At 36.6% G+C, this 13624-nt stretch overlaps 1 protein-coding gene across 1 annotated transcript; it reads left to right on the forward strand.

Moving 5' to 3' along the window:
* The first annotated feature begins 5785 nt into the window (after positions 1-5785).
* LOC149176087 (trans-cinnamate 4-monooxygenase-like) lies at positions 5786-9890 on the forward strand. Its single transcript, XM_089419847.1, has 3 exons — positions 5786-6666; positions 8760-8893; positions 9013-9890. Exons 1-3 carry the CDS (start codon positions 5873-5875, stop codon positions 9603-9605), a joined length of 1521 nt encoding a protein of 506 aa, XP_089275973.1. The 5' UTR covers positions 5786-5872; the 3' UTR covers positions 9606-9890.
* Positions 9891-13624: the final 3734 nt, after the last annotated feature.

Below are 13624 nucleotides of genomic sequence, written 5' to 3' on the forward strand. Positions count from 1 at the left end.
GTAACATTATACTTCCCGTCGTCCCCCATCTCGATATGCATTTGGAGATCTTTCTCCTCCAGGTCACTGAATAACTCTTTGTCGCCAGTCATGGAATGAAGCTCCATTGTATAAGTACCATACAATTCCTATCATTGATGACACCATGCATGCAATGAGGGAAAAGTCCAATTCGAATTGAGAGGCCAAAGCCTCACCCACCGCTCCTCCTAAGGACTTCTTCTTGGACTTCTTGAGTGGACAATTTGTAGCAAAATGACCCAGCTCATGACAATGAAAGCACTTAACTTTCATCATGTCTTTCTTCTTACCTCCATGATAAGAATCCGATTTGGAATGGGAATATTTCCCTTTCCCCTTCTTCTCCTTAATCGCTAAGGCACAATTCTCTTCATCATCAGTCTTTGATGAAGAGCCATCCTTGGTGTTCCTCCTGATCTCCTCCTACATCAAATCCGACCACAGTCATTCCCAATCTGGCAGCTTCTCCTAACCATTGACAGAGTCCTGATAACTATGCCAACTCTTTGGGAGTCCTAGAAGAGCAAGACTCACCATATCATCCTTGGCAACCGTGATTCCAACACTTCCAAGTTCATCACGACATTGAGTGAACTTGGTCAAGTATTTTGGAATAGTCTCGCCTTTCTCCATTTTGATTTTTCGAAGTTTGTCCTTTAGTGCCAATTTCCTTTGGTCATTGTTGTTCTGATACAAGTCCGTCAATGCTTTCCACATAGCATACAGATTTTCCTTGCCATGGAGACTCAAGACAATGTGGTCTCGAACTCCCTCAAGGATTATCTGCCTCACTCTCACCACACACTTCTTTCATTCGGCCAAATTCTGTGCATCCAATGCTGCTAGCTTAGGAATTTTTTGATCAACAAATTCTTTCAAGCCATTATCCTCCAGCAAAGCCTCCATTCTATCCCTCTAGGCTATAAAATTCGAGCTGCCTTCCAAGACATACTTGAGCAAACCGTAGAACGCCATCTACCGATCCTGAAGTATGTATTGCAAATTCGAATTTCACCTGTAACCCAAAACTCAAAACTTTGAAATCTCCTCTAGTATGATGTTCTCAGCTCTAATACCATGTATAAAATCATGTAGATTCACAAGCTCGTGAAATTTACTAAAGAACAGGAAAAGAATCTACTTCTACTTTCAACCAGTGGAAGCCAATAGATCGATGAAAACAATAAGAACAAGAAGAAGATAAATCAATGGCACATAACACAATATGTATCTAGGGAAAGCCACTGCTCAAAATCCCGCTATCTGTATTGAATATATCAAAAATATGAGTGAAGATACAAAGCTTGTTCTCACTAGAACAATTCCACACAAGTATGCTCAAGTCTCTCAGCTCACAAGCAAGCTCAAACTAAATCCTTAGCATATTCTGCTGCTCTCCAAGCCCCTATTTCCTTGCGCAATTCCTATGGCTGAATAGCCCATATTAATGGGAATCCAGTGCATCCAAAACTGTGCAATCCAAACTAGGTCCAGTTCCTAATTGCATGCATGATCTATACAACTCAGTAAATCATACAATTGATAGTACATTGTCCTTGCACTCTAGTCTCAATTGGGTCTTTCTCTAAACTGACATGCATGAGTTTCTCATGAGGAAATCTTTAGTTAACTGGAGTAGCACTAGTGGATGCATTAGTGCACCAACTGACTATTAGTCCTCTATTAGTTCCTCAAACAATTTGGAACTAATTTAACTAAACTTAACTCAGTAAACTGAGTGATCTAATTTCCAACTCAGTTAAACTCATACTGGACCCCTAAGACTTAGGGATAACATATACATGACTATAGAAAGACTTCCAACTCGAAATTCCTAAGATAATTAAGTTAATTAAACTTAATTAACTCTTTACAAGTTGCTATGAGAATAGAATTCGATTTTAATTCTCAGTTTAATTCAAGGACAAATTAAATTGGAATTTCTTGTTGCCATTTCTCAACACTAGATGTGTTGCAAGTTGTTATGATAGTAACACACCTCTTTCTCTTATAAAAGGTGTTATAACGCTAGTCATTCACTTTTTAGACCGTGTTACCCTAGACAGTAACGCATCCTACCTTTAGATTCCTACGTTGCAGTGTGTTTCCTTATTTATCCAAGCCCTAACTCATGCAATCATCAATGTTGGATGATGTTATTTTGGTTTTGACTAGTATGAGGTTTATTTGTCTTGATTTATGCTTCAAATTTTAGAATGAATACTTGGAAACAAAGAGATAGCCAAGAATGCAAAGAGACAAAGTTGTTCACTTTAGATTCCTCCATGGAAGACTAAAAGTAAAAAATCATTGTTTATAAAAGATGTGATTTTGGAAGGCTAGTGAAGTTAGAGAGTTAGAGAATGTGAAAATTGATTAAGGTGCTACTCATTAGTTACTTGACACATATAAAGTAGATGTGAAGAAGATTTGAGGAGAAGAAGAAGCAAAGATAGAGATGGAGGTATGCAGAGTTATATACTAGGTAAACCAACATATTATTTCTTGTATGTATTAGGGGATTGTAGTCTCCTTTCAAGTTGTAGCTTCATAAAGAATAGGTTGGAGCCTTTTGAGGTTGGAGCCTCGTGTGGTTTGTAGCTTGCGAAAAATTGATGGGAGTTGGAGCTTCCTTGCAAGTTGAAGTTTGCAGACGAATTGAGGTAGCAACCTCCTATAGGTTGGAACCTACAAAAAATATAATGTAATAAGGGAGTACGAGCTTGTCTTTGCATCACAACAATAACAAAGTCGTGGTTTTCTCCCTTTATGGGTTTCCACTTATATTTTGTGTCCATGTATTGATTTTGTGTGTTGATTTGATGTTGTCATGAAAGTTTTTATATTGTGGTTTATATATTTCATGTTGTTTACATATTAAATTTATTGTTCACAAGGTGAATGTTGCTCATTAATAATTCAATTAACCATTGAAAATTAAAGAGAATTTAATGTCCATGAATGTACTAAACTGATTCACCCCCTCTCTCAATTTAGTCAAATTTCTAACATATTTATAATATAAAATAATATTGATTATATATTTATAAACAATGATATAATTCTTATTTTGTAAGAGAAGAAGGTTCAAGAAATTCATTGTGTAAGATTAATTTTCCACCCAACCATAGGCATCCAACGAAGATAAACTCAAATCTCAGCTATGAGGCCATAAGGGTGAAGAAAACAAGCTGCAAAGTTCTATCTTACTCCACCCAACCCATTTACTCTTGTGATTAGCTAATTTACGAGCACTCTAAGGATCTCATCTAATGATCAAACAAGTATGGAACTCTCTTCTACTACCCCACACACCATAAAGAAAATCTTCTCTTTCTTTACTCAACAAATCCTTGGGGATATTCTTCTCTCCAATGTTCTTTAGTATGAGCAAATAAAGCCCAATATGATATGTGCTTTCTAAGATTCAGTTGTCTGCAAGAATCATATTTAGCTCTCAAGCACCCAAAGAGAAACATATACACAACATGTGAATGATTCCTAACTTTCCTAACCTTTATGCTCATCTATCTTTCATCTTAAGGTCTATAACTTCTTCATCATATTGTTAATTTAGTCAATTTTCAAGTTGATTCATGGTTAGCAATGCAAAATAATGCATGAGAAATATAACACATGAACATGAGAACTCTAGAATAAGAACTAGAGTTAATCGAGTGAATGTCAAGTAAAGATTTAAGGAAATTATAGCTCACAATAATACTTCTAATAGAAGGAATATATGACACTTATGCAACCCCAAGGGATAGCTCAATTGGTCGAGTTCCCGATGCTAAGTACATTGCCAATTGGGAGGTCACGGGGTCAAATCTCCTCGACGCCCTTGGGGTTAGGCCCGACCAGATAAGCTGACGAGTAGGTCCCTTCGGGTGGATCTGCCTGGATGATTACCCGTGGATGTAGCCGCCACTTAGTGACCATGAACCATAGTTGAAAAAATATGATACTTACGCTGCCATATAACAATTGCACTGACTTTCATAACTATATGAGAAGACTTCCCCACCAAAATCTTACATGCATTCAATGATTGGTTTATTAATTAATAAACATGGGACATATAGTGGAAAAATATGAGATTTAATACTAATATTTAGATTAGAAGATTTATCTTCCCATTAGCCCAATCCCTCTTCCCCTTTGGTGGAATTGCAACCTGTCTCATGCTTTGGATGACCATCTTGGACCATTATATCATAGCTTCAGGTTACTGTGTCAAGTCTACCAAAATGTTCATATAAGTATAATAATAATAATCTAATTTTAAGGTCACAACAAAGCTAGACACCAGAATGGTGGTGTACGAGACCCCCTTTTTTTAAAAGTTAAAACAAAGGGTATTGTAGAGTACCGCTTGAGGCTTCTAATTATCCAGCGATGGCAACTCGAACTCGTGACGTTCCTAACTTGAGTCACATTACCAACCAGGGACACAGTAGAGTAGGAACCGTACGATCCACCATAGGCCCCTTAATTATGGGACAAGGGATCCACCTTTTCATAGTGATTTGAGTGCTAGAGTGTATCAAATTTACATAATCTTCTTGCCCATTCAATTCACTATTTGGGCCTAGGCCTTTGGCTCTATACTAGCATATTCACATCATTTACATGTGGGGCCATTTATTTAAGCTCAAATAGTTTGACATTGGTTATTGTAATCAAACATCTACAATTCAAATAGTCTAAACATGTAACAAATTTGTCATTTCTCAACCACTCAAAATAAATGAAGGGTAAATATGCATTTTGACCTAAAATTTGTATATAAATTATTTTTAAATTAATAGAATATTAAATATTAAATATTAACAATATATTTAAAAAGAACAATTAAGATAATCTTAATTTTAGAAATTCAATGATACCACAACAGGGAAAATAGAAAACTTCAAACCTTTATATTCTTCTTTACCAATTATACCCGAATACATTAAACCGATGAAGAAGCAATAGAAAACTTCAAACTTTCTATATTCTTCTTTACCAATTATACCCGAATACATTAAACGGATGAAGAAGCAATATGTCTTTAGCTTAGTAAAGATTAAAATAATTTGATTTGATTTGATTTGATATATTCCAAAATAGAAGACTTGACTTAAGTATTACAAAATCACTGAAAAAGTAAACCACTGCCTTCATAGATCATGTGAGAGTCATGGGGTTCCCTGCCCAATGCACTTTTGTAGCCTCAATACAAGGATCGTCAACATTATCAATTTACCTACTACCCATACAACTTGTCATGATTATTCAGTATAGTTTGAGGCCCCGGACCAGTTTGGTAGGGATGTGAATATGTAATCCGCTACGTGTTGACTGGACCCAGCCCTTTTGACAAGTGGTTAGCTGTTTTCAATTATTAATAATAAAATGCATTGTCCGATAGCCACTACTTGTCGAAGAGGGGTGTGGGGTACACCACACAACAGTGGAGACACATATATACAGTGACACAAATGCAAGTATATATCCACGTATCAATGTATATATCCCATTAATGTGTTTGAAGCTCAGCCAGACATTAAAAAAATGTGGTCAAGAGTTAGCTAGTGGATGTGTGGGGTAATGATGGTTAGTTGTGTTGAGTGTGGTTGGTGGGGAGACGGTGCGATAGGAATGGCGGAGGCAACGCGCCGGCTGGAGTGGGTAGGTAAGAAAGCCACGCAGTGCCTACCTCACCCTTACGACCCTTCCTATCTACTCTTCACGGGTGGGTTTACTTATATATATGCCCCCTTCCCTGCCACGTACTTCAGCAGCTCGGGGCTGTGAGTGTTTCTTCAATTTCAATTGCAGAGGCATTGAATTCTCCGAGTTCAGAATAATGGAGATCATGACCGTGGCAAGTCTAGAAAAGGGGCTTCTGGCCATTTTCGCTGTAATTGTCGGTGCCATTTTCATATCGAAGCTCAAATCCAAGAAGCTCAAGCTGCCCCCCGGCCCGCTGGCGGTGCCCGTCTTCGGGAACTGGCTGCAGGTGGGGGACGATCTCAATCACAGGAACCTGGGGGACTTGGCGAAGAAGTATGGTGAGATCTTTCTGCTGAAGATGGGGCAGAGGAATCTGGTTGTGGTGTCATCGCCGGAGCTCGCCAAGGAGGTTCTGCACACGCAGGGGGTGGAGTTCGGGTCGCGGACTCGGAACGTGGTGTTCGATATATTCACGGGGAAGGGGCAGGACATGGTGTTCACGGTGTACGGCGAGCATTGGCGGAAGATGCGGCGGATCATGACGGTGCCCTTCTTTACCAACAAGGTCGTCCAGCAGTACAGATTCGCATGGGAGGACGAGCTCGACCGCGCGGTGGACGATATCAAGAAACGACCCGAGGCGTCCACCACGGGGATTGTGATCAGGAGGCGCCTGCAGATGGTGATGTATAACATCATGTACAGGATGATGTTTGACAGGCGATTCGAGAGCGAGGACGACCCGCTCTTCCTCCGCCTCAAGGCTCTCAATGGCGAGAGGAGCCGCCTCGCCCAGAGCTTCGAGTATAACTATGGTGACTTCATCCCGGTTCTCAGGCCGTTCCTCAGAGGGTACCTGAAGATCTGCAAGGAGGTGAAAGAAACCAGGCTGTCGCTTTTCAAGGATTATTTCATTGATGAGAGGAAGTAAGTATATAGTTTATCAGATCAGATCTCTGTTAAAATGCACAGTAAGATTCAAAAGATGGTGTAAATAAATTCATCCTGACCCTACATTTAAAATAACGTAATAAAGGATTTTAACAATATCATAATCAATTAATCATTAATCATTATATTAATAAGAGTTACTTTTTTTTAAAGGAAAGATATTGATTTTAATATCGTACTTGCCTTTTTTCATTTTTCATTATCAAAATTTTGTTTGCCATCGTTTTCAAAATTAAATTTTACTGCTTACTATTGAAATCATTGTTATGGAATATACCATCTTAAAATTAATGTATCACAATTAAATTAGTAATGTAATTTAAGTTTTGATATTTTTTTAAATTTTAAATATAGTTTAATGTTTACTGAATGTCGATTAAATGGTGATAGGATGTAATATTAAGGTATTTTTTGTGTCAAGGTTTGAAAAATTTTGTAGGCGTAAATTTAACCCTGTTAAGGATTTTGTAGCCATAAATTTAACCATGTTAAGGATTGTGTAGTTTAAGCTAGGTGTAATTTTCTAATGATTTTGTTAGCTTCATGGTCTTATATTGATTGCATATTGTAAGAATATTCTAGAATTTAATGGTCAGGAGCAAGGTCATACAATTCACATGTTAGTCACATTAACAATTCACTTCACTTCTTTATGTCAAATTCCAAAATATTTTTGTAATCTTCAATTTAGTGAAGTTTGGCTCATAGTCACACGTTAGTCACATTAACAATTCACTTCACTTCTTTGGGTCAAATTCCAAAATATTTTTGTAATCTTCCATCTAGTGAAGTTTGGCTCTTAGTCACATGTTAGTCACATTAACAATTCACTTCACTTCTTTCTGTCAAATTCCAAAATATTTTGGTAATCTTCAATCTAGTGAAGTTTGGCTCTTAGTTACATGTTAGTCACGCAAGTCATAAACACACTAGGTGACAAGTCATAATTTTTTTTGGGTTAAGTTTACATAGTAAGAAATTAGAAAAATCATAATTTTAAATGGTTAAATCTACACCATTCTAATTCCAATTCCAATTCCAAAATATTTTTGTCATCTTTAATATAGTGAAGTTGGGCTCTTAGTTATATGTTAGTCATAGTGAAGTTGGGCTCTTAGTTATATGTTAGTCACGCAAGTCATAAACACACTAGGTAACAAGCCATAAATTTTTTTTGGTTAAGTTTACATAAAATTTAGAAAAATCATAATTTTAAATAGCTAAATCTACACAATTCTAATTCCAATATATAAAGTTAAAAAAAGAAAAAAAAAAAAAGCAAAAGCAGCAACAACAAAAAACAAAAAACAAAACACTAAACTCACCTTACTAAAATATGCCATTTTAAACTTAAAAAATATTATATTTTTTGCTTGTCAATTTATGTTAAATAACAGTTAAAATAAATAAATAAATCCATTTACTCCAATGATAAAGATTCGCCCAAAATTTATCAAATTCAAGATTGTATTGATATGTTTTGAAGTTTTTTCTTATATTTTTTTGGTTGATTAAGTAGAAATTTGTTAGAATTACAAGTTTAAATTGAAAATTACTATTAATATTAAGTCTTTATGTGCTATATGTTTTGAGGATTTTTAGTATATTTGTTGGTTGATTAAGAAGAAATTTGTTAGAATTACAAGTTTAAATTAAAAATCACTGTTAATGTTGAGTCTTTAACTAGATTTTGTTGGTTAATTAAAAAAAAAAATCTGTTAAAATTACAAGTTTAAATTGTAAACTCTTCACAATAGTGTAAATTTTTCAATCCAGTAATTCTATATATACTATTAAGATCACATTTCAAAACATTACAATATAACAAAACGTTTAAATTGTAAACTCTTCACAATAGTGTAAATTTTTCAATCCAGTAATTCTATATATACTATTAAGATCACATTTCAAAACATTACAATATAACAAAAAAATTATTCGACAAAATATAACCAAAAGTTATTTTAACGAAAGTTAAAAAAACAAAACAAAAACCACACAACTTTAATAATTAGACAATGCAGCTTCTAACAATGTCCTGATGATAAAAATGTTGAGCATTATTGCAGGAAATTGGCCAGTACCACGGGCTCCAAGGTCACCGGCGATAAGTGCGCTATTGATCACATCTTCGAAGCACAGGACAAGGGCGAAATCAACGAAGACAATGTCCTCTACATCGTGGAGAACATTAATGTTGCAGGTTAATACCGTTGGAGAACATTTAATGCTAGCAGAGTTTTCTATCTGAGCGGTATTTAATAGGATTAGTGATCAGTTAGGGCTGACGGAAGATCTGTTTCTATTTTCTGTTTTTGGCAGCAATCGAGACAACCTTATGGTCCATGGAATGGGGAATCGCCGAAATCGTGAACCACCCCGAGATTCAGCAAAAGATCCGCGCCGAGCTGGACGCTGTAATCGGGCGGGGCGTCCCCTTGACGGAGCCAGACACTACCAAATTGCCCTACCTGCAAGCCGTGGTCAAAGAAACCCTGCGTCTCCACATGGCGATTCCCCTGCTTGTGCCTCACATGAACCTTCACCAGGCCAAGCTCGGCGGGTACGACATTCCGGCCGAGAGCAAAATACTGGTGAATGCCTGGTTTCTGGCCAACAATCCCGAGTGGTGGGAGAAACCCGAGGAATTTATTCCCGAGAGGTTTCTGGGAGAAGAGAAGATTGAAGCCAGCGGGAACGATTTCAGATTCCTGCCATTCGGCGTTGGAAGGAGGAGCTGCCCTGGAATTATCTTGGCTCTGCCAATCCTGGCTCTGGCGCTTGGAAAGCTGGTTCAGAACTTTGAGCTTCTGCCTCCGCCTGGGCAATCCAAGGTGGATGTGACAGAGAAAGGAGGGCAATTCAGCTTGCACATTCTCAACCACTCCGTTGTTGTGGCCAAACCAATAGCCTGAAGCTCAGATCCTGAAAAAAAAATATAGAATTTCTTCCAATTCTGGAGGAGCTGGAAGCAATAAACACTTTATATATACAGTTGCAGCCAAATGAAGTGTGGATTTCCATTGTAATTCATCCCCAGATGGTTTGTTTTGTTGTCAGTAGTTTTGAAGTCCGTCAGATTGTTTGCCCGCATATGCACTGTATCCAAAAATTTGTTATGAATTTTGGAAAAAATTGTTGTGATCACTCATTGTAAAAGTACACCAATTGGGCTTTTAATATTATGGTTTTTCAGTGAAGTCTGTCCTTCTGATCAGGATTCAGAAGCATGTGGACAGGGGTTACTTTCTTGCATTCACTTTTAATATTAGGGTTTTTCAGTGAAGTTGGTCCTTCTGATCAGGATTCAGAAGCATGTGGACACAGGGTTACTTTCTTGCATTCACATTCCTGATCAGAAGCATGTGGATGTGGACAGTGGGATACTTTTTGCATTGCAAGAGGATGTGAGTATGTATTATAACAAAGCTGTGGTTTAAAAGTTTTATGAATTTTAAGTGTACATTAAAATGTTATGGTTTTTAAAGTTTATTTTGTCCTTTTAATATAGTTTAAAATTGAGAAGAATAATCTTGGTGTAGTAGGGGTTGTAATGATACTGAATTTAATTTATTAATAAAAAAAATATAATTTTATAACCAGATTTTTGGTGTAATAGGGGTTGTAATGATATAGAATTTAATTTAGTAATAATAAAAATTATAATTTTATAAGAACAATCTGATAATATGAGAAAAATTTTAAATCCATTGAAATTTTTAGTTAAATATTTTTATTTTTAAGATGATATAATTTTCTATTGTTTTTGTTGTTGAAGTTGATATGGATAGAGATGTAAATCAACGATCTAGAGTAAAGAGTATTTTAACAAGTATATTCATTTAATATGAATCCAAAATTTTATAAACTTAAAATGATATCTTCTTAATTGAGCGGAGAGGCTTATTCTACAGCACCTAGTATGATGTGTAACATTGTCCATCCTCATTCTACAACAGGTCAATATGATGTGTAACAATGTTCGTCAGTCATCAAAATTGAATTGAAATTTTGTTCATGTCGTCCAAAATAAAAATTATGAAAAAACTAAAAAAAAAAAAAAAAAAAACTATACAAAACATTTTAATAATGTCGCCTTATAAAAAATTTACACGTGAAGGAATTGGATCCCTCTGGGCATTGGATCCCTCTCGGCTCATGTTAGATCCGTATTTAAGATGGATCTATGCTGGTATAAATTTCAATCATGTATGTTTCCTGGTGGGACAATTGAGTGGTTGGCACAATGGGATGTTATGATTTTATGATTTTAATGTAATAATAAAAATAGTTTTGTTAAAATTAAATTGTGTAATGTTAACTTATGATATTTGTAATTTTGTTAATACAAAATGATTCTTCTTTTTTTCTAGTGTGAAGAGTAATTTTGATCTAATATTTTTGAATCCATCACATTAAGATCTTTCGAGGAGTAATTTGATCTAATATTTTCGAATCCATCACATTTAGATCAGATCGGGTCAAAAATGATTCTTGTTGAATTTTAAATAAAAAATGCTCATTTATTATCTCGATGTTAAAATACTTTTACATTAGAAATTTCTTAAAATACAATGAACTATCTAATAACTCTTCATTTTATTTTTCCCAATTTGGGTGATAGTGTAGGGGATGAGGTGGTCATCAAACAACGTGCCTTGACTTCGAGCCATAACTACATCCAATGTGCCCCACCTCATCTCAAACATTAAAGACTTATCGTAAACCTTCAATCTACCAACCTACATGGCATTCAACAATAATTCTGAATGTGTGATGGACGACTCCAAGCTAGCCACAGGGGTCTCCATAGCCCTTCTCCTTGGCATCCTTGTCATTTATGTTTTGGAAACTATTCTTTGGTTATTTCCTTATGCTATCATTATCTTAAGTGGAAAATATTTGTGCTAGGATCGATGCCAAGGATCATCCTGCATCAAAATGTGGGAAAGAGTACCCTTCAATGTTTTCTCGTTTAGCTTAAACTTCATTGAACATGATTTCCCTGTTCTTTGGCCTACATCTCTGTAACGCGCCACCCCACATTTACCCTCTTTTACAAGCCCTTCAAGTAATTTGAAGCAGAGTGCTACTATGACATATCCCAACCCCCAAGCTTCAGTTATGGAAGTGGGGTCAATAACTAACAACTCACAACATCCCTTGGGGCTACAGGACACTCAGGGGCCAAAGGACCACCCCAGGTGACCAAACCTTGAATTGGGGCTCTTTTTCACTACCCTAAGCCCACAACTGCATGCATGGAAAAGGCCTAGGTACGGTTATAGGCCTCCAACCACATGCACAACACTGCCTGAGTGCGGTTATAGCCCAAAATCTCCAGTTCAGAGGGTGCGGTCCTAAGATCTGAGCCACCTTTCCAGGCCAACATCCAGATCATTGCCTAGATCTTTTTGTAACTACTCAGAATGATAAATGAAATAATGAAAAATATTTTCATTCAAAACTTGAACAAGAACTAACCCAGAACATGCCTAGTCCATAACAGACATTTCATCAAACAGATGGAAAACATGTAAGCTACAAGTCATGAATGAATATCTGATCATATTAGTCTGAGATTGGTCTGAGAATAACCAAGAAGGTTCTATGCCCTCTCCACATAATCTCGAGAACACTTATTAGTCCATACATTCATCAACGAATTAATAACTAAACAATTCATGATAAGAGCCATAGATGGTACACATCATAAATTATGGTTATAACCAGAATATTAACCATGACAGAACAGTGATCAAGGAAACATAATAAAAAGTACAAGTACTCATGATTCACAATATAGAAATAACTCTTATTAACATATGCAAAATCCAACCAAGTCAGGGACATCCACGTACCACCCGACCATAGATTGAGTTGAACCAAATCTTTCTTTCAGTGAATCACCCCTGTGCCATATTCCAAGCATGAATGTGGGATCTCATGGGATGAACCAAGACATAAACAACCAAACATAATCTAGAGGTTAAATCGCCTCCACCCTCAAACTATCGTGATCTCACCAAAACCGGTGAAGAGATCACAAAACCAAAACAAGCTTGGATGCCTCAGAATTCCTTCACCATCCCTTTCATAATTTTCTTGCCTCCACCCTCTTCTTGAAGGTTTCCCTAATAAAACCATCTCCGCCCCTAACCCTTGGGAATTTTCCTAAGACCGCCTCTCCCAGATCTAAAACCTTTCGACAATCCAAGGCTCAACTAGAAATGAATCCCATCACACCATGACTATCCAGGAAATGGCAAGGCAAGGTTGAAACCACTGTCAAACCAAGAAAAACCCATGCCAATGACAACAAATGAACCAAATGAACAAATGCATGTACCATGCATTCACACCTCAACTAGAAAATCACACATGCAACCTGTTACTTGCAAAATCCTCTTGCTGAAGTTGTTGATCCAACCTTCTCCTTGCTTTCCTTTGCTTTCCTTGCTTGTCCTTTTCCTTCATTTGCTTGCTTGCTTGTTTTCTCCTCTTGGTGCTCTTCTCTCTCTTTCTCACTTGACCCAAGCTAAAATTGACAAAAAGCTAAAACAACAAAAGCTCAACTGACAAAAGTTGTGAATTGGTCCTCATAAGTCTTTTTATCACTGAGGCCTATATTTTTTTCATTTTCCCATCAATTTCCCTCTCATGCAAATTTGTGTCTTTTCACCTTTCTTCTCTCCTATTTTCCTTTATTTTCATAAATAAAGTGCCAATCAATGTCTCTTTGCCTTTGTCAATTTCTTTAGCCATTAACAAAACGAAAGTGATGCCCATAATAGTGATTTCCCCAAAATTAAGCTTGGAATACATGTCCCATGTCCTATGACCTTGGTCTTATTTTTCCTTTATTAACATTTATTACATGAACTTTTAATCCGAGGTTGTTACAAACCCCTCCCCCTTAAGGGAACACTGTCCT

This window comes from Pinus tabuliformis, chromosome 4_1 (genome assembly GCF_031772625.1).
Source record: "Pinus tabuliformis cultivar Carrire ecotype Pingquan chromosome 4_1, CPIR1, whole genome shotgun sequence".
Taxonomy (NCBI): Eukaryota; Viridiplantae; Streptophyta; class Pinopsida; order Pinales; family Pinaceae; genus Pinus; species Pinus tabuliformis.